The 22,677-nt window shown below is 41.7% G+C and overlaps 1 protein-coding gene across 4 annotated transcripts; it reads left to right on the forward strand.

The window, feature by feature from the left end:
- Positions 1-139: 139 nt before the first annotated feature.
- On the forward strand, positions 140-20,968 carry LOC148894594 (docking protein 2-like). Of its 4 annotated transcripts, none has more exons than XM_089002704.1 (7): positions 141-337; positions 8,262-8,390; positions 8,475-8,645; positions 11,153-11,261; positions 19,012-19,181; positions 19,278-19,511; positions 19,605-20,966. In XM_089002704.1, the coding sequence occupies exons 1-7, from the start codon at positions 278-280 to the stop codon at positions 20,139-20,141; spliced, it is 1,410 nt and encodes a 469-aa protein (XP_088858830.1). In that variant the 5' UTR covers positions 141-277; the 3' UTR covers positions 20,142-20,966. The 4 variants fall into 4 exon arrangements, with proteins under 4 accessions (XP_088858833.1, XP_088858830.1, XP_088858832.1 ...); XM_089002706.1 differs by lacking the exon at positions 141-337 and adding an exon at positions 344-508; XM_089002707.1 differs by lacking the exon at positions 8,262-8,390 and having other exon boundaries at positions 140-337; positions 19,605-20,968.
- The last annotated feature ends 1,709 nt before the right edge of the window (positions 20,969-22,677 follow it).

The following is a 22,677-nucleotide window of genomic DNA, read 5'->3' on the forward strand; positions in this document are numbered from 1 at the left end:
ACATGCTGAAGTTATAACAGCAGTGCCCTATTGCTTTAAACCCAAAAAAGAAGATGAATATCAGTTTGTGTACAACACCCGGTTTGTGTGTGTTTTAAGAAGCATATGACAGGAAGTGTCTGCAGAGGCGTCAAGTGGATAACGCAAGAGAAGAAGTGACATTGAGGACACCAGAACAGGAAGTTCAGGCCAGAAACGTCAGCACAAACAAACACACGAAATACACAAAAAGACAAGTTTAAGTGGATAAAGGCGACAACGAGTTCGACCTGTGAGGATGGATGAGGACGTAAAAAAAGAAGGAAACGTTTACTTGCAACATCACAGGTTTGGAAAGGTAACATGTGCTAACTCAAAGCTATTGCTAACATGGAAACAATAAAAATCCATCCATTTTGAACATGCTTATCGTTATTTCCAATCATTGACAGCGAATTGTTTGTTTGGAGTGACATCTTAACGATAATCTTGAGGTTGACTTTTCTCCTTCCGTCGCTTGAGATTCCAGGTTTGAATCCCAACTGTGGATTTTTGTGCTCACTATTTTTTTCCATTTCTTACAATGTTAGTTGAATCATTTTTTTTCACTGGTGTGATTGGTAATTTGAAGGCATCTTTCTGTCTTTGTGTGCCCTGATGTTGATGGGTAACCAGTCACTTGTTCGTTGTGTGCTATGGATAAGTGTAAAAGCACTTAGCCTAAGTGTGATTTTTGAAGGGTGATGATTGAGTGTTTATAATTTGAATTTTATCTCTCTTTCATATACTCACCATTTGATCAAAAATGTTGAAACAAACTGGTTGGGTATTTCTTCCTTTTGAATACTCAGTCTGGTGACTGCTTTTGTTGTTCTTGGACTTTGGCATTGGCCTGTGCCTCGTCTCGATGATGTCTGGCAAACGCAACTAATATGTGTACGAGTGTGTGTGTGTGTGTGTGTGTGTGTGTGTGTGTGTGTGTGTGTGTGCGCGCATGTGCATTTGTGCGTGCGTGTGTTTGCGCGCATGTATGTATGTGTGTGTGTATGTGAGAGTGCGTGTGTGCATGTGTGTGTGTGTGTGTGTGTGTGTGTGTGTGTGTGTGTGTGTGTGTGTGTGTGTGTGTGTGTGTGTGTGTGTGTGTGTGTAAGCTTTCCTATTGCCGAGTTCCAATGGGTGACATCTTGAGAAAATGTGATACAGTACTTACATTCTTTAACTATCCTTCTGGGAGTCAAATTAAGTCATTCACTGCCATAGGTGTTAAAATGTGTCCACTCCGGTGCCAGGGTTTTTGTCATTTTGACTCAAATTCCAGGAACCACCAAATATGTATTGACTTTTAGTACTATATAAACATTCAATGCAACGTTAGAAACCTTAGACTCTCTTTTGTCATCAGATAAAAAAGTTCATGCTTGAGTCATTTTTAATGTGTGTTTTGCGTTTGACTAAAAATATCAGCTTGCATGTTTTGGGTATTTCAGATGCAATAAAAGTGTTTCTGATGTCAGTTAGGAAACAAAAAAAGGATGGCGGTTGTCCTTTAACTTATATGGGTCTGGAGCAGGGGTCGGCAACCTTTACGACTCAAAGAGCCATTTGGAACCATTTCCCACAGAAAAGAAAACACTGGGAGCCACAAAATCCTTTTGACATTTAAAATGAAGACAACACTGCATCTTTTCATCGTCGATTTTTCCTTTTATATATGCATAAACAATCTATAGTGTGTTGCATTTATGAATCAATGAACTGTTAGAGAGAAGCGAAATTACATTTCTGCACGCAACAAAAACATTTTAAACGGCGAAAAAAAGACGTTGGGTTGAAGATTACTTTCAAATATAATACTCAATGTCTATTTGAAAAAAAAAAAGAATATTTGCAAAATGGCAAATACAATATTTATCACCTGGTTAATGTGATTTCTGCTCCTGCACCTCAGCGCACAGCCTCTGCACATCAGGGCTGTATGACTTTACCTTCATCTTCACACAGGACTGTAAGCTGTCGTCTGTCAGGCGTGAGCGATGTCTGTTTTTAATGAGGGGCAGAGAGGGGCATGTCCCTGATTTTCTGCACAATTTCACTGTTGTTTTTAAAGTCTGTGAATAGATGTTCTGACATCTTAATGAATGATTCTTTTATATATTCTCAGTCTGTGAACGGCTTCCCGTGCCTGACTATTTCCTGAGCGGCCACAAAACTAGCATATGTAGCTGAATTTGTAGATTTCATCCACTTCATAAAATGATTTTTGCTCTGATCAGCCTTCCGAAATGGCTCTTTTTCTCTCATCTCCATCCGGATATTTTTGAGCAAAGGCTGTGTGTTTGTTCTGGAAACGTCTTGCGACATTTGACTTTTTGTTGTTTGCTAACTTCTCATTACATATTAAGCATACCGGTAAACCCGTCTCAGCAGTGAAGGCGAACAAATCTGCCCACGTATCATTAAACGTTCTGTTTTCTTTGAACACTTTTCTTTTCTTAGATTTATCCATAGTTGGCCTACCTGGGGGTCGAAAAATTCAAGAAATCGTGCGCAATTTGGCGGTTGTGACCGGATATACGTCCACTGTCGATGGTTGTGACGTATATAATGAGCGAGAAAAAAATTGAATACGTTTTATTTTGTATTATTTATAATCACCATAATCTTCAAATTTAGAATTACATTTTAAAAATGAACGAACTAAAATAATATACGTTAAATTAAATACTCATTTATTTTCTAAAGCCGCAGGGAGCCGCAGCAGGGGGGTGAAAGAGCCACATGCGGCTCCGCGGGTTGCCGATGTCTGGTCTGGAGTAATGTGAGGTGCAGCTTTACGGAAGGCAAATGCCTTGTGGAAAGGAAAAAAACATTGCCAGAAGTCTGACCAGCGCTTTATCGGCACGCCCACCCCCCACTTCCCACCGCAATAAAAACCAAAACCCGAACAAATTTTGAAATGGCGCTCACGTCATAGTTTCAATTCCCAAACAAATTTTGAAATGGCGCTCACGTCATAGTTTCAATTCCCGAAAAAATTTGGGAATGATAGCAGTGAATGAGTTAAAATGCCGCTTAATAAAAATACCTTCTCCTTCCAACTGCCTAAATTGAGATTTGATGGGTTTTTGGAAAGCTCTTCGTCACCTTTTTTCCGTCTAGATCTTGGTTGTGGATTTTGTTGAGCTTTTTTCTATGTAAATCGCAGTGACGTGCAGTCAGGGGAGGCAAGTGAGGCCGTGCCTCACCTGTCGTCATGGAAATACGAATGAAAAAATAAATTAAAGTTATATTTATTTAGTAATTTGTACTTTAAAGTTCTTTTCCATTTAACTTCACCATTTTTGGATTTTTCTTTTCAAAATCGCAGAATTTTCACATTTACCATTCAAATACTAAGTAGAGACGAGCGATGAGGCAGCAGCCGGCTGAGCCTCACCATGGATTGCGCAATCACTATGCTAACTGATGGCTTGCTCTGCAGTGAGACCCCATTGCTGTCCTTCTGCATATCGCTATTAAAGTGTTCAAAGACTTAGTATATGAACTAAATTTCTACAGTTTAGCTGGTATATACAATGTAGAGTCACTTTACATTAAAACACTGTACTACAGTGTTAATTTATTTTATTTTTATCAAAACTGTGTGATTAGGTGAGGCACACAGTTCTCCTGCCTTATGACAGGGGGCGCTGGTGATTACAGAGATTCTTCTTGCGCCTCCTTGGCTGCAGAATAATAGAATTAGTGAGTGCAAGCTACAGTAAGCAGTTAGCAAGTTAAGTGTAACCATCCAGTCATTTTTTTGTGTTGCTTGGACTTATTTTCAGAATGGAGGATTCGTCTGTGTAAGCTCTCAGTCGTACAGGAGTGGTCCATCGATGAGAAGGTTTCTTCAGCCGTCATCTGTACAAATTTGAAGGTTTCGGACGTTTCGCCTCCTATCCAAGAGGCTTCGTCAGCGAACTAAAGTCTGACTGGTCGTGTCGGCCCTATTTATATATCCCTAATGTCCAGACATGGCGGCGCCGGACACAGCTATGATAGGTTCCTACTCTCAGGTTGGGGGGGAGCAGAGGACCACTCCCTGTGGCCCCACTGATTGTTCCTACATTCCTGACTAACGACTGGCCCATTTCCCCCACTCCCACCGGTATCACCTCATCAGCATTACAAATGTTGCCTAACCTGTGTTGCTTAAGCAGGCTATTGTATGAACGATCCAAATTGAACCTCACCCCACCAGACCGGTTTAATGAAGGATTTTGTTGTTTTATAAGAATCGCTTCTTTTACCCCCCTTTCAAACCATCTATGTTCTTTCGCTAAGATTTTAACCTCATTGTCGTCAAATGAGTGGTTGCTAGCTTTTAGGTGCAAATGTACTGCCGATTGAGGCCCACATGTTGATAAAGTCTTTTTTTGAGAATTTGTTGAGTCTCCCCAATGTACTGCTCTTTACAATTTTCATTCTTACAATGTATGGAGTAAACTACATTACTTTGTTTTTCATTTGGTAGCCTATCTTTTGGATGCACTAATTTTTGCCTTAACGTGTTTATCGGTTTGAAATAAGTAGGAATTTTGTGTTGCCAAAGGACTCTTTGTAATTTTTCAGAAACTCCTGCAATGTAAGGTACTGCTACTCCTCTCCTTTTTGTATCTTGAGAATTATTGGTTTCATTCCCTATTCTTTCTTACTGACATTTGTTGAATGACCACTGAGGGTACCCACAGTTAGTGAATGCTCGCCTGATATGTTTTGACTCCTTTTCTCTACCTTCAAAGATAGTTGGTATTAGTTTAGCCCTATGCTGTAGGGTTCTGATAACTCCTAATTTGTGTTGTAAAGGGTGGTTAGAGTCAAAAAGTAAGTATTGGTCAGTGTGCGTAGCCTTCCTAAAGACTTCTGTTTTTAGCGCTCTGTCCTCTTTTATAATTACTTTACAATCCAAGAAGGCTAGTTGGTTCTCTTTAATGTCCTCACGAGTAAATTTAATGTTAATGTCTACAGAGTTGAGGTGATCTGTGAAGGATTGAATTTCTTGTTTTTTAATTATGACAAAAGTATCATCCACATATCTAAACCAGTGTCTAGGATTTGTCCCCGGGAAGGATGTGAGGGCCTGTTTCCCCATCTCTTCCATGTACAGATTAGCCACTATGGGTGAAACTGGTGAGCCCATATCACAACCGTGAATTTGTTTTTAAAATTTCTCCCGAAATTGAAAATCCGTAGTATTAAGGCAGATTTCCAATAATTTGCAGATGTGATCCGCTTTAAGTTTGGTTCTTTCATGCAGAGAAACGTCTGCCAGCAGTCTCGTCCTCACCACGGAGACTGCTGCTGGGGTTGGGACAGACGTAAAGAGAGAAGTCACATCGTATGATGGCAAAGTTTCCTCGGGTTCCAATATGAGGTCTTTGATCCTCTCTACAAACCCTGTGGTGTTCTCTACGTGATATTCTGCGTTACCAACCAACGGAGCTAAGATAGTTTTTAAATATTTGGCTACATTGTATGTAGAGGAGTCAATGCTATAAACAATGGGTCTGAGGGGGAACCCTTCTTTATGTATTTTTGGCAGGCCATAGATACATGGCGTGGCCTCTCCCAGGTATAATCTAAAATACATCTGTTTGTCTATATGTTTTCCTTTCTCTAACTTTTGGAAACAGTCTATCATTTCTTTCTTGTATCTATTGGAAGGGTCCCTTTTTAGTTGCTCATAAGTGTTAGAATCACTGATTAACCTATATATTTTGTCTTCATAATCCAATGTGTTGAGAAGCACTGTACACCTACCCTTGTCTGCTGGCAAAATAGTAATATTTTTGTGTTTTTGTAGAGTAGTTAACGCCTTTCTCTCTTCTAATGTTATGTTGGACGGAGGTAGTTTGGCACTACTGAGAAGGGCTGATATTTTAATGCGTAGATCATCTGCCTCTGCATAGGAAAGTTTGTTATTTTTAATAGCCGATTCAGTAGCTGTGACGTAATCTATTGTAGGAGTCACTGAGAAATTTAAACCTTTGGTTAGTACCGCCTTTTCTGTCTCTGAGAGATCTCTGTCTGACAAATTTTTGATCCAATTCTCCCTTGAAATCTGCTCATTCCTAATTTTTCGCGTGTTTACCAGTAGCTGGGATTGTTTCAGTAAAAGTAATTTTTGAAATTTACCCTTTTGTCTCTCTTTGGTTTTGCTGTGGAGCCTCATATATCCGGATTTAGTAAATTCACATACTTCCTGATAGATTTTGTGGGTAAGTTTAGTTTGTAATCGCTGATAATAAGTTTCTATTTCTGACTGTTTGTTTTTTATCTCTATGTTAAGTCTCCTAATTCGCAAATTTAGTATTTTCCTAGTATAATTTTGTTGCATTTTATCGGCTAAGTATCCGGGTTCCAGGGGTGCTTGCTTCAATCATTTAGGAATTGTCCGTCTCTGTCTACATCTAAGATTGAATCTGAGGTGGTTCTTTAAGTCAGCTAATTTGAAGGTGGCCTTTTCTACGTTACATACCAGCAGAAGGATGTCTCTCCCAAAGTTAGTCAGGAATGTAGGAACAATCAGTGGGGTCACAGGGAGTGGTCCTCTGCTCCCCCCAACCTGAGAGTAGAGACCTATCATAGCTATGTCCGGCGCCGCCATGGCTGGACATTAGGGATATATAAATAGGGCCGATACGACCAGTCAGACTTTAGTTCGCTGACGAAGCCTCTTGGATAGGAGGCGAAACGTCCGAAACCTTCAAATTTGTACAGATGACGGCTGAAGAAACCTTCTCATCGAAGAATGGAGGATTACACATTTAAATTGAAATAGAGAGACTTTTAAAACTGAAGAAAGATAAGGAAGGCTTCTTTCTACAAAGAAGGTATCAATGCCTTTCTTCAGAAGGAGCAGCGCATGGGCTTCATTTATAAGTAAAGGTAACACGATAATCTTTTTTTCTATGCCGCAGTTTATATAAAGAATGCTGACATGACATTTTACACAAAACACGTTAACTGTTGCCAATCAAATGGTGATTAAGCTACTCTGTAGAGTTCATGTTAGTAAATCTGACTGTGATGACGTCAGTGCCTCACCAGCCATGATCCTCACCGCACGTCACTGGTAATTCGCCCAAAAAACCTTACCATTTTTTGCTATTTTGTTTGGTGTGCATTTTCAGTTTTTTTAAGACTTAAGATTTCTGTCTTGGCACTTTGATGTCTTCCTTTGTCTACCAGCATTCATGATTTAAGAACCTTGCCATGGGGTGTCTTTGTTTGTTCAGTTTGTGTCTAAATTCTGGAGCAAACATTTTTGTAAAGACTTTTGATAGTGGTCTCTTTATTTCAACTGACATCTGTCATGTTGAGGGCCTTGATTCATGTCAGTCCACTTGGTGCAACAGTGCTTCAAGGTGTGCTCATTCCTGTTTAACTCACGAGCAGCTCTAATGTGATGCAGGTGTTTAGTTTTGGCAATACGAATTTACAAAGTGAGTCCACATTTTCCCCCCTTGGTATTGAGTGATTCCATATTTTTTGCTATGTTTGGTCAAAAGGAGCTGTTGTTGAGTATCATAATTTGTTCTTTACTTCTTTTCATTTTTCTTCACCCTTTTAGGAACAACGGTTACTGCAGTGGGCTGCTTATCATGTTATCAGCATCCACGGTGCATGAAAGAGTTAAAGTCATCAAGTTGCCATTTGAAATGATTTTACTTTTGTGGCGAGACTATGAGCTGATTTTTTTGTACAATATGAAACAACAGATTGACCATTCTTTGAGACTGGTGACTTCGAGGGGTGACCTTGAGAGTTTTGAAAGGCGCTTAGAAGTTAAATGGATTATTATTATACTTATTCAACAAACACTAAAGGTGCCAACAAGGCTAAGAATTAAGATCTGCGGGAAACTTGAAAGTCAACACAAATTAAGTTTGCGTCTGGCAGATGCAAACATTAAAACAAGAACCCTGCAACCAAACAAACATGGAAGCGAGAAAGCGATGCAAAGTGGTACAGTGCACTACGGTTACTGTTATCTTACAGAAGTGTATGTTTGCATGTGTGTGTTTGCGTGTGTGTGTGTGTGTGTGTGTGTGTGTGTGTGTGTGTGTGTGTGTGTGTGTGTGTGTGTGTGTGTGTGTGTGTGTGTGTGTGTGTGTGTGTGTGTGTGTGTGTGTGTGTGTGTGTGTGTGTGTGTGTGTGTGCCTATGTGCTTGCTTGCATGCGTGTGTGTGTGTGTTTTATGTATGTGCGTGTGTGTCTGCGTGCGTATGTATGTGCAGAAATGGAAAAGTATGTGGTGTGTACTGTTTGGGGAAAGTTCTTCTTCCATTTCCCGTCTGGAATTGTGGGAAATTAAAGAAGGCAGCAGTGGTGAGAAGAAGCAAAGAAGCAGACGCAAACACACTAAGGTCTGTCTAACAGTCTGTCTGTCACAGTGAAGCGCCCCTCATCATAGAAAAACGCAATCACATTGTCCGTTGTTCTGCCTTCAGGTGATCCGTCTGTCCGACTTGGTTCGTGTGAGTACCACCGTCCATGTGGAGGCGTGTCCGGCTGATTCTGCCCCCTTCCTACTGGAGACTGTTGATAAGGTTGTGGTGCTGGCAGCTCGCGCTGACCACATCAACGAATGGTCCACAACACTGTGCCAGCTTGCCTTTCCCGTACGCACACATCCGTAATTCCACATATGCCAGTACCAAAATCCTATTGAAATGAGACTTACATTCATTCTTTCATCTTCCTGACCGCTTTATCCTCACGAGGGTCACGGTGCGTGCAGGAGCCAATCCTAGCCGTCTTCAGGCACTAGGCGGCGGACGTCCTAAATTGGTTGCCAGACAGGAATGAATAGAACCAGATGTTTTTGGGCTTTACTTTCATAGAGAGCGTACAAGAGCATCCTGATTTGTGCAGATGTAGTGTTTGACGTATGGCACTGCTCCATGCTAGGCATTCTCGTGAATCGAGGTCGTTTTATTTTCCCTTTGGAAATCAATCAATTGAATTCATTATAATACTATCATTCATTTTCCAAACAACTTTATTCTCACTGGGGTCGCGGGCAGTGCTTGAGCTGTCTTGGAGCAGTAGGCGGGGTTGCCACAACCATTCACACTCACACCGATACCTAGGGACAATTAGGAGTGTTCAATCATGCATGTTTTTGGAATGTGGGAGGAAAACGGAGGGCCCATAGAAAATCCACAGGAGTACAGGTAAACTCCAGACAGGGAGGCCAAAGTCGCATTTGAACTCAAAACCTCTGCACAACCTAACGGACTGCCATGAGGTTCTTCAAATAATCCATATTTTCAACTCGTAGTCACCTCTCGTGCTGTAAAAAACTACTTGCTCTCTCTTAAGATTCATTTTTGCAATTTGTCTTTCTTAAGAAAATCTAGCAAAGATAAAGCAAGGCAATATTAAATACAGTAAAGTCTCGTTATATCGATATCGGATATATCGATAGTCCCGGTTATATCGATACTATTTCTATGCACGCACGGAGAAAATTACATGCCAACAGGGTCGGATATATCGATAGTCCCGGTTATATCGATATTTTTTCGGACTCCCTTGGATATCGATATAACGAGACTTTACTGTACTTTTATTTACATTGATTTTATTTTGACTGCACGGTGGTCGACTGATTAGCCCCTCACAGTGCATGGGTGCTGATGGATGGGACTCATCCACGATGGCTAACCAAAGGGTGAACAATCCTGATCATGAAGGATCCCTCAAACGGTGCAGTTCCATCCAACACTCAGCCACACTGTACACCATGGAAGCTCATGTCAGGCATAATTGTGGCTAAGATAAGTGGACACATGGATCGAAACATGAGCGAAGCACAGCAAGGCATTGGTAGAGAAACTATTGGTGCCAAACATCAGCTGCTGGTTGACAGAACAGTCACACAAGACTTCAGGTTCCGACATACCAATCTGTGCTCAGCCTGGACTGATTACAAGAAAGCCTATGACTCGATGCCACACACATGTATCACTGAATGCATGGAGTTGTATAAGGTCAACAGGACCCTAAGAGCCTTCACTGCAAACTCAATGAGGATGTGGAAAACCATACTTGAAGCCAATGGCAAGTGACCATCAATTGTGGCATATGGCAAGGTGATGCACTCTCTCCCCTGCTGTTCTGTATCGGACTGAACCCTCTCAGCCAAGTAATTGCAAGACAGGCAATGGATACTGCCTCAGAAATGGAGCCACGATCAGTCACCTCCTCTAAATGGATGACATAGAGTGGTATACTAAGAGCGAAAGGGACATAGACTCCCTGATCCGCACAACCAGGATTTACAGCAGTGACATCAGGATGTCATTCTTGCGAGAGAAATGTAGTTGGATGGTGACTAAAAGGGGCAAGGTAGTCCACACTGAAGGGGTAGCACTCCCTGCAGAAACAATAGCAGATATTGAAAACAGCTACAAGTACCTCGGTTTACTACAAGCCAATGGCAACCTTGAACTACCAACAAAGAAAGTGGCTACGGCCTAATACCTCCAGCAGGTGAGACAAGTCCTAAAAAGCCAGCTCAATGGCAAGTACAAGACCCAGGCAATAAACAGCTATGCCCTGCCCGTGATCAGATAGATACGCTGCAGGAATAATAAGGTGGCCAAAGGAAGAGATTCAGACCACGGATGTTAAGACCCAAAAGCTCCGAACCATGCATGGATGGTTCCATCCCAAATCCAGCACCCTGAGACTGTACCCAAGCTGTCAGGAAGGAGGCCGGGGTCTAGTGAGTGTGAGAGCCACTCGCCATGATGAAACATCCAAGCTCCATGAATACATCAAAAAGAAGGCTCCAACGGATGATGTACTCAGAGAATGTCTCAGACAATGGGGAATAGAGGGTGAGGTGCTGGAGAAGACCATCCTTACACGGGATGCACCACCGAACCATAACTGAAGTGGCTGATCTCCAAAAGTTTTATCAGTGGCTAGAGAGAGCTGCAAATAGAGAGGGCTCTAAGCATCAGAGCCTGGTGCCCGAAGAATGCTGGGATAGGCTCTGGTGCCCCCTGCAACCCCAATGAGGATAAAGCAGTCTGAAAAATGGATGGGTGGCTGATGGGTGGCTTATCATTGTCAATATTCTGATATTCTGGTTGTGATTGTGATTGGCTGCGTGCAGGTGAGCTGGGAGGAGCCCTTGCAAAGCAGAGAACACCAAAAACAAGATAAAGGGAGAGAACAAGAAGGGATGGAGGACAACACTTTGTACAGCTCCACCACAAACCCAGGTACGACTGCATGTGTGCATGCAAGTGAATGTGTGTGTGTGTGTGTGTGTGTGTGTGTGTGTGTGTGTGTGTGTGTGTGTGTGTGTGTGTGTGTGTGTGTGTGTGAGAGAGAGAGAGAAACAGAGAGACAGATAGAGAGAAGGGGGGGGGGCTGAACCTCAAAGCATGCCAAGCAGCTCCAGTACATTAAAGCAAAAAACATGCAACAGGAAATGAGTTCTCCAGACAGTCAAGCCAACATTTGTTGTGGTTGAAGGCAAATGTGGAGTTCATTAAACAAATCTTCAAACAAGCATAACTGAGTTAACTACATCCACAGCATAGAAACATTTCACAAACATGAGGAGCACCACAACCATACTTTGCATACATAAAAGAACCAGACGTATAGTTCTAACTAACCTATACATCCGCACACTGTACATTTAGGAGTACACGTTGTGTTGCTTTGTGAAAGCGGGTTCGGTAAATGATACAACTTCTGGAGAGAGTTGAGGTTCTTAATTAGGACTGCCGTCTTGGTTGGAGGGAGAAGGCAATTGACATGTGAGCCTCTCGTAGACTCTCGTACGACTGACTCGCATTTCGACATGCTGCATTTGGTCTATAACCAGGTGTCACGAGTTGAACAAGCAAATACGATTTGCACATATCACTACACACGTGATTTGTGGATATGGTTGGAAAGAAAAAAAACCTGAAAAACACCTCACCAAAAGATTCTGTTCCAGAAACTAGAAGCCTGTGGCTGCGAGTCATTCATGATTACGAGAAGCACTGTGTTGCCCACAGAGGACAATAGACCGCTTCAAAATTGACCTTTTTCTTCAAACATATGGAAACTGATATTGTTCCCATTCTCCAAGGTTCCAAATTAGATAAATATACCAGTTATTGTGATCTTGGACCTTGGCTATGCCTGCCTCAAGAGCCATGTAATGTCATGTCCTTACTTTCATTGTAGCTTTCCAGAAGTTGATGCTATAGCATTGAAAGTGGTACCAAATGAAGGCTAATAAAATGTGCAAATAGGAAGGGTTAGGGAAACAGAAGCACAGTGAGCACATGAAACAGGAAAGGGAGACGACAGAGCTTGATAGCACTACAAGGAAAAAACAAACGTGAAAAGGTGAAATTGATAGAAAACGCAGTGAAATTTGGACTCGTTTCAACTTTATTGATAGTTCAAAGGCAGAGTGTAGACTGCAAGATTAAAATATCCCATCAACCAGGCTCCACAAATAACCCGTACAAGCCATCTGTACAATTTGAAGAGAAAAGACAAGCAAGGGAACCAGCTATTAATGAAGTTTCTAGTGTGTCTGCCTACATTGTTGCCGTTGCAATATCACAACTTCCAAGATGTACAACCAGAGCTCCTTGAGACACTTGATGCAAAAAGCAATCAACTCAGCTAAACAGAACACAATTGATGAGTAACTGGGTAAAATTATCGCCGAGAAAGCACGGCAACTTCACTCGGATATTGTCAAGAGGCAACCGGGAAGTTCGTCATCCATTGATGATTTCAAGGCTCTGCACGGATGGTTCGAGAACTTTAAGTGTCATACAGAGATTCATAGTGTCATTCGTCATGGTGAGGCAGCCAGTTCTGACGATAAGGCTGTCAAAGCTTACAAGGAATCATTCCTCAAGATGGTGGAAGAAGAAGGCTACGTTCCTCATCAAGTGTTTAATGCTGATGAAACCGGCCTTTTTTGGAAAAAGATGCCTAACCGGACTTTCATTACACAGAAAGAGAAGTAAATAAAACGACTTTATTATACTGTACCATAGCACATTTATTATACATAAAATGAGGTTTATTTTGTGTAGTTTTAAGGCTTATTTAGTATGAAATTATGTTTTATGGGGACCCGGGAACAGGTTATTCTCATTTTAATGGTTTTCTATGGGAAATTAATGTTTGGAAGACACACATTTCACCTTACACACACTTTCTGGGAACCAATTAAGTTCATAAGCCAAGGTATCACTGTATTTTCAAATCAGTTCCAACATCCCGCAGCATCTCCACCCTGAAGGTTCTTTTTTCCCCCGGAGCTTCACCCTTGGAAGGCAGCTCTCTGATTTGTAGTGCATCTGCCAGTCCACAGCAAGGACCAAAAATGTTTGCCATTCCACTGATGCTCGTGCATGCATCACATTGGTTTAACTAAGGTACTTTAACTATTTTGTGAAAGACAGAAAAACTCTCCTGACATATTTATCTGGGCTGCATGGTGATCATGTCTAATTGTGTACCTTTTTTTAGCAGCAAAAATAATAATCGCATGGTAAAAAAAAATCTGTCATAACCCAAGCTGGGTTGATTCAGGTCTTACTTCTCCCTTCCATCTATTAATTCCTCAAGTAATATTCTTTTTGATAATGTACTGTACAGTGACGTGCGGTGAGGTTCATGGCTGGTGAGGCACTGACGTCATCACAGTCAGATTTACAAACATGAACTCTACAGAGTAGCTTTTTCAACATTTCATTGGCAACAATTAACGTGTTTTGTTTAAAATGTCATGTCAGCATTCTTTATATAAACTGTAGCAAAGAAAAAGGAATTAAAAAAAACATTATCGTGTTACTTTTACTTATAAATGAAGTCCCTGTGGCGCTCCTTCTGAAGAAAGGCATCTATACCTTCTTTGTAGAAGCCTTCCTTATCTTTCTTCAGTTTTAAAAGTCTCTCTATTTGTTTCAATTTAGATAGGTAATGCTCCATTCTGAAAATAAGACTGGATGGTTGACTGGATGGAAGACACACATTTCACCTTACACACACTTTCTGGGAACCAATTAAGTTCATAAGCCAAGGTATCACTGTATTTTCAAATCAGTTCCAACATCCCGCAGCATCTCCACCCTGAAGGTTCTTTTTTCCCCCGGAGCTTCACCCTTGGAAGGCAGCTCTCTGATTTGTAGTGCATCTGCCAGTCCACAGCAAGGACCAAAAATGTTTGCCATTCCACTGATGCTCGTGGAACTGTTTACTGTAGCTTGCTCTCACTAATTCTATTATTCTGCAGCCGAGGAGGCGCAAGAAGAATCTCTGTAATCACCAGCGCCCCCTGTCATGAGGCAGGAGAACTGTGTGCCTCACCGATGCACACAGTTTTGATTAAAATAAAATAAACATTGTAGTACAGTGTTTATAATGTAAAGTGACTCGACATTATATACAACAGCTAAACTGTAGAAATGTAGTTCATATACTAAAAGTGTTTGAACACTTTAATATCGATATGCAGAGGGACAGCAATGCGGTCTCACTGCAGAGCACGCCAGCACAGTTAGTATAGTCATTGCGCAATCCATGGTGTGGCTCAGCCGGCTGCTGCCTCACCGCTTGTCTCGACATAGTATTTGAATGGTAAATGTGAAAATTCAGCGATTTTGAAAAAAAATCCAAAAATAGTGAAGTTAAATGGAAAAGAACTTTAAAGTATAAATCACTCAATAAATATAACTGTTTAATTTATTTTTTCATTTGATATTTCCATGACAGGTGAGGCACGGCCTCAATGCCTCCCCTAACTGCACGTCACTGGTACTGTATGTATATACAGTAAAGTTTCGTTATATCGATATTCAAGGGAGTCCGAAAAAATATCGATATAACCGGGACTATCGATATATCCGACCCTGTTTGCATGTAATTTTCTCCGTGCGTGCATAGAAATAGTATCGATATAACCGGGACTATCGATATATCCGATATCGATATAACGGGACTTTACTGTACATGTCTGAAGGCCTGAATGTAGTTCCCTCAGAACCTCTGGTGGTCACGGTGCAGCATTGCGCCCCTTAGACTTGGTGAGGGCGTCGACTTTCAGCTCATTGCAATTAGGCTCCCTCTGGTGGAACGGCCGCGCCTTTGCACCCGTCAAAATCCATTTGGAATTTTAAAGGTCGTTCAATTGAGTTTGAATACACTTTTAATTGGGATTAGGGAAAGAGATGCCCATTTCAAGGTCAGATAAGAGCATTCTCATCAAATGGTGAGTATAGTTTTGCTTTTTGAATGTTGCTTTGCCGATGACCATTTTGTGTTTGGGAGCCTTTTACTCAACATCTTCATCTTTATGAAGTTCATACAGTTGCTTGTTCTGTAGCCACAAGGGGACACAACCCTGTGTCTTATTGTGCCGGGCCCAAGCCCGGATAAATACAGAGGGTTGTGTCAGGAAAGGCAAATGACGTAAAAGCTTAGTCAAAGTCAAAGTCAGCTTTATTGTCAAATGCCAAAACAAACATGCGAATCAAACCTCTGAAAATGGATGACACTGATTCGCTGTGGCGACCCCTTGAAGGGAAAAGCCGAAAGGAAAAGAAGTTCGAACGTCCTTGCGTGTGCATTTGAATGTATTTGTCTAAAACACAGGTGTCAAAGTCAAGGCCCGCGGGCCAAATCCGGCCCGCCACATCATTTTTTTCGGCCCGCGAAAGCAAATCATATTTGTTAAATTCCATGATGATTGCTAAAATCTGAGCCAAAATTTCATATTTTTGGATGTCAACCACAATAAAAGTCATTATTCTTGACTTCAGATTTGAAAACGAGTTATTCATTAATTTGCTGTGTGCTCTATATGTAATATTTGAAGGGATTTAAACATTCTAATGGGTTCCCCAAATTCATAACGGCCCTCTAGAGGAAACCATAACTACAATGTGGCCCGCGGCAAAAAATGACTTTGACACCCCTGGTCTAAAATATTTTTACTGCACATTAGCAGCTTCAGTAGAAAAGGACAGCAATGTTTCAAATGAATTCTAAACTTTTCCAAACGGGTGTCATTATGCAAGGACAAATATTGCAGATTTAAAGGACAACCGACACCATTTTTTTTGGTTTCCTAACTGACATCAGAAAAAAAAACGTTTTATCGCATGTAAAATACTCAAAACAAGCAGGTTGATATTTTAGTCAAATGAAAAACACCAATAAAAATGACTTAAAGTGTCCCAAAACTACTTCAAAATGACCTCAGAAAGTTTCAGTTTCAGAAGGTCCCGCCCCCTTGTTCGTGACGTCATGCCAAGACATCTTGCCTTGCTCGAGAATCAAAACAATGGTTTCAGATTCGGAGAAGATGCTTTCTTGTTAGTCATCCAGTTATGAGTATGATTCAAATAGTTCATACATATTGCAAACATAAATGTTTGCAATCGATTAAAGAAGTCCTTCCGTGTCATTTTGAGGCGTCTGGACTGCAATGCGTCCTAGAAAATGCACAAAATGGCACCCAAGCTCCGCTGGAAATTTGTCAGCTAGTATCAAATAGTAGTCTTGGTGCAACAAGACTACTGTTGTGTTTGCATCTGTATTTCTGTGGAAACATACCTTTAAAGGACAACCGACACCTCCAGACAAGTTGCGTCCATAATTTGTAAAATCACTTCAAATGACTGCTACAGGGCACAATTTACAAAGATTCCACCACATAAAGCTGTATTTTACATTTTAAGACAGGAAATCTTGTTCTCGAGTTGATGACGATCCCCTAAGTAACATCATGTAGGGAACGCCCCTGACCGACAAAGCGACACACAATGCATTTTGGGCACGTTTTTTCATCTGAAAACACCAGGTTGATCGCGAAATTAGAAGGAAAACTACATAAATAACGCCATGGTGAATCGTTGTGTGTCGCACCAAGACTAGCAATTGCGGTAAAAAAGAAGGTGTTAAATTGACACAAATTCCCAGCAGACCAATCAGCCCATTTCCAACAGAGCTTGTGCTGCATCTAGTGCATTTTCTGGGACGCTACATTGGAGTCCAGACGGCTCGAATTAATACGGAAGGACTTCTTTAATCGATTGCAAACATTTATGCTTTCCTCTTCAGAACTATTTGAATCATATTCATAACTGGATGAGTAACAAGAAAGCATCTTCTCCGAATCTGAACTCTCTGAAGCCATTGTTTTGATTCTCGAGCAGGGCAGTTTGTGACGGTGTATCCTGGCGTGACGTCATCAACAAGGGGGCGGGACTTTCTGAATCTCGCCATTTCTGAGCTCATTTTGTCGCAGTTTTGGGACATTTGAAGTTATTTTTATTGGTGTTTTGCATTTGACTAAAAATATCGGCTTGCGTTTCTTGGGTATTTTAGAGGCTGTAAACGTTTTTCTGACGTCAGTTAGGAAACAAAAAAATGGTGTCGGTTGTCCTTTAAAGGTCAACCGACGCCCCCGCACGAGTTGTGTCCATAATTTGTAAAATCACTTCGAATGACTTCTACTGAGCGTATTTTACAAAGATTCCCCCGCATATAGCTATATTTTACGTTTTGAGACTCGAAGTCTTGTTTTCCAGTTGATGACGATCCCCACGTGACGTTTGGAACGGCCCTGACCGAGAAAGCGACACACAATGCATTTTGCGGTACTTTGTTTGGTCTGAAAACTTCGTGTTGATGGTGAAATTAGAAGGAAAACACACAAATAATGTGATGGTGAATCCTTGTGTGTTGCACTAAGACAACTATTTGATATTCGCTGACACAAATTCCCAGCAGACAAATCAGCACATTTCCAACGGAGCTTGGGTGCCATCTTGTGCATTTTCTGGGTGCTACATTGCTATCATTGATTGCTCGAATTGATATGGGAGGACTCCTTTAATCGATTGCAAACATTTATGCTTTCCTCTTCAGAACTATTTGAATCATATTCATAACTGAATGAGTAACAAGAAAGCATCTTTTTCTCGAGCAAGGCATGATATCTTGGCGTGACGTCACGAACTGGGGGCAGGACTTTCTGAAAATCCACAATTCGCAGCTCAATTTGTTGCAGTTTTAGCACACTTTAAGTCATTTTTATTGGTGTTTTTCATTTGACTAAAAATATCAGCCTGCGCGTTTTGGCTATTTTAGATGCTATAAAACGTTTTTCTGATTCCAGGGAAACAAAAAATTTAAATTGCCTTTGAACATTTATTACTTTCCTTGTTTTCAATCCATTGAGAAGAGCAAAAGAAAAAGTTTCTTACAAAATTTTTAAATGACTGTTTTATGATGCCCTGTTGGTATAAATGTTCCTGCGCTCAAGAACTATGGTTTATATTTTGCGTAGTAGTTGTGTTAAATTAATACTGTCTCATTATTATCTAATTTACAACAGGTTCTTTTATTACAGACAGTTGAGTTTTCGGTGTTCAATTACTTGACATGTTTCGGTGTGTACTCCCACCTTCATCAGCTCCAGTGAACACTCTGATGAAGGCTGAAGTACACACGGGAACATGTCAAGTAATTGAACACCTAAAACGCCACTGTCAGTAATAAAACAACCTCTTGTAAATTTAAAAATGTGGATAATATTGTTTCTTGAAGTTTGGTCGACTAAAGGTGGCTATAAAGTGTTCTTCCAAGGCACCTTCCAAACCATTTCTACAATCAGTACACATCTACTAAACATGGAGGTCGTCGTTTGCATAGAATCGAATAGGATACTACCCATGCAAAAATAAGAATTTGTAGCGCTCCCAGGTTTCTTTTTTCTGTGGCTGCCAATAAGTGTCTGAGGATTTACACTGAAAACATCACTCAGGAAATGAGCAACTCAGACAGGAAGTCGACATCTGACTGAAAGTGTGTGTGTGTGTGTGTGTGTGTGTGTGTGTGTGTGTGTGTGTGTGTGTGTGTGTGTGTGTGTGTGTGTGTGTGTGTGTGTGTGTGTGTGTGTGTGTGTGTGTGTGTGTGTGTGTGTGTGTGTGTGTGTAGGGCGAGACTTCCGGGTGCATGTGCGTAGGACTGCGTCATCACAACGTTGCAGTTTAAAGGGCGATGGCGTTCTCAGAGCCAGTGTGGATGCCCTCCACCTGCTGGACAGTCAAGGTGTTACACTGATGTCCTGGCCATACAAATTTCTTCGCCGCTTTGGGAGGGACAAGGTTACAACCACGAGCACACACACACACACACACACACACACAATGTATCGATGCATCCTTAGTTTGTATTTGTGTGTGTGCGCGTGTGTGTTTCAGAGTTGTTTCTCCATGGAGGCAGGTCGTCGTTGTGCATCTGGTGAAGGCAATTTTGAGTTTGACACCAAAGAAGGCCACTCTCTGTTACATGTAGTTGAAGCAGCCATTAGCACTCAACGCGCCATTCAAACATCAAGAGGCTTGCCCATGATGCAGGACCGCTTACGGAAGGTTAACCTGCCGCCTTTACCGCCCACGCCACAATGGCACAACTGGGCATCCTCGGCCACTAAGGTCAGGACGTGTCATAATTTGATGACACAACATGACATCATCATGCGACATGATAATATTGATGTTGAGATTTGCTGCTGATTGGTGTGTCAGGTGGCTTTGGCGAAGACAGTGGTGGGGGTCAGCGGGTTGACGTTGGATGACAGCCGGGGCATGGCCTCTGTGAATTGCTGCCCCTCCAGCCCCGATCAGTCGTCCATGGATTCCATGTACTCACAGCTGTCCTTTCCAGCACCATGCACGCCACCTTGCACGCTGCCCCCCAGTGAGCAGGAATATTCTGAGGTGATGCTAAACCCGACCTGCCTTTGCGCCGAGGGCCTGGAGGACCATGCCACGGCACCACTCTACAAGAAAGCAGTTCACATTTACAACGAGCCGCAAGTTGAAGACTCACAGCCCCCGCGAACCCCGCCCTCCGAATATGACATCCCCAAAGAGTTCAAAAGAGATGTGTGGAAGCTCATGGCCACCCCAGCCCACCCTCCCAATCACCTTTACACCACCCCCAAACGGGAACGTGGGGATCATCATGTCACAGTACAAGAAATGTCAGATGAAGACCACGAGTTGTACAAAAATGTAACGGCGGAATGTCACCATGACAACAGTGACAACAAGATCATCTGACCGCACTGTGAGGGGTACAGCGGCAACCTTGACTTACTAGTTGAGTCTTCTTCTATTGAAATTATGGCAATGCCATTAAACTGTTTCATACTCTCCGCCCCCACAAAAAGTATTCAAAATAAAATATTCAATTCAAACAGGTCAATTCAAGAGGGTATTTGAGACAAAGAGTTATTTTATAATGTGAAGGAACTTTTTATTATTTTTTCACACTCACACTGAGAGATAATTTTAAGTGTTCCATTAACCTACCCCGCATGTTATTGAAATGTAGTAGGAAACCGGAGTACCTGAAGAAACCCACATGGGCATGAAGACAATGTGCAAACTCCACAAATGGAGTCCACTGGCTCGAATGAGCACCCAAATCAAGATGGAATGCCATCTCAAGGTGTCATGTTTGGAGGATAAATGGGAGGACGGATAGGTTTGAGATGGATGGGGAATAGGTGGCTACTGTGAATTGATACACGCAAAGTAAGGGGTGGATGAATGGATGCACGCATAAATACACAGACATTTATTAAAAATTGCCCTTTGTGATTACGCGATTGTTTTGGGCAGAATAAATAATATTTAAAGGACAACCGACACCATTTTTTTGTTTCCTAACGGACATCAGAAAAAAAACGTTTTATAGCATCTAAAATACCCAAAACATGCAGGCTGATATTTTTAGTGAAATGCGAAACACCAATAAAAATGACAAAGTGTCCCAAAACTGCCACAAATGAGCTCGAATATGGGGAGATATGTTCGTGACGTCACGCCAGGATACCTCTTCACAAACTGCCTTGCTCCAGAATCAAAACAATGGCTTCAGAGAGTTCCGATTTGGAGAAGCCAATCGCAGGTGTTCCAAGTGTTTCACAATAAACGTTGTGACATCAGTACGAAGCGTCATCCTTGACCGCGGTAGATACAATAATAATAATAATTGGATTGGATTGGATTGGATTTGCCTTTATTAGTCTCGCAGTGGAGAAATTTACATTTCACAGCAGCAAAGTTATGAAAGAAATGAAAGTAGAAAAGCAAAACACAGGAGCTGCTGGAAAGGCAGCCACTCTCGCGGCGCCGTCTTGAAGTCAAAAGAACAAAAGAAAAACTAAATAACAAATAACATGACAACACAAAGACACTGAGAGACATTCATTCTTAAGCACTTTCTGTACCCTCTTTGTTACGTAAAGCAGTTCCAGATGAAAGAGGAGAGGATCAAAGCGTCTCTTCATAATAATAATAATAATAATAATAATAATAATAATAATAATAATAATAATAATAATAATAATAATAATACATTTCATTCATAAGTGCCTTTCAAAACACTCAAGGTCACTTTGCTGTCACAGGATAAATTTGGCAGTGGGTGAGCAGCGGCTGCCACACACGCCAGCGTTCACTCAACCCGGAGGTAGCTCAAATAGATAGAAAGCTTGCTAGTCTTCGGCTGGATGGATGCAATGGCATGAGGAGCCCGCGATGTGAAGAAAGGAGCATCAGCGCAGAGCGCCAATATGTATGTGGAACTGTCGCGGCTTGGAATTGAAGTAGATTTATTTGGGACAGGATATGTGAGACAATGTCTATTTGTCAATGGATGCTACAGCTTCGTGTTTGCTTTCAAAACTTAGTTTGTAGCAGATGGGCACATTCCACCATCCTGTCTCTGATCCAGTGGTGAAAAGTAGGCTTTGATCCTCTCCTCCTTCATTTAGAACTGCTTCTTGTAACAAAGTGTGTGCAGAAAGTGCTTCAGATATAATGAATGTCAGTGTCCTTTGTGTTGTGAGGTGAAGAAGCGTGTCCAGGCAGGCTGGAACAGCTGGAGAAAAGGTCAGGTGTGATAGAAGGGTTTCAGCTAGGATGAAAGGAAAAGTGTATGAAACGGTGGTAAGACCAGCCATAATGTTTGGACTGGAGACAGTGCCACTGAAGAAAAAACAGGATGCAGAGCTGGAGGTACCTTCGCTGACCAGGTTGGATAGGATCAGGAATGAGTACATTAGAGGAACAACTCATATTAGAGGCTTTGGAGAGAAAGTCAGAGAGGCCAGACTGAGATGGTTTGGACACGTACAGAGGTGAGAGCGTGACTATAACGGGAGAAGGATGCTGAGCCTTAAACTGCCAGGCAGGAAACCGAGAGGAAGACCGAAGAGGAGGTTTATGGATGTTGTCAAAGAGGACATGAAGGTAGCTGGTGTGAGAGAAGAAGATGCACAAAACCAGGTTAGATAGAGAACACTTATTCGCTGTGGCGACCCCTGAAGGGAAAAGCCAAAAGGAAAAGAAGAAGTGTCCTTTGTGTTGTGTCACATGATGGTTTTTTGTTGTTGTTTCACTTCAAGATGGCCCCACGTGAGTGGCTGCCATTACAAGAGTTCCAGTATTTTATTTTTGCTGTTGTTAAATGTCAATTTCTCCATTGTGAGACGAATAAAGGCTAATCTAATCTAGCTAGCTTTGGAGATAGCTAATAGCAAGCTATATAGATATAGCTATATAGCTAATAGATAGCAAACTAGGCAGC

The sequence above is a fragment of the Hippocampus bargibanti genome, linkage group LG08 (genome assembly GCF_051943395.1).
Source record: "Hippocampus bargibanti isolate YZ-2025 linkage group LG08, ASM5194339v1, whole genome shotgun sequence".
NCBI lineage: Eukaryota > Metazoa > Chordata > Actinopteri > Syngnathiformes > Syngnathidae > Hippocampus > Hippocampus bargibanti.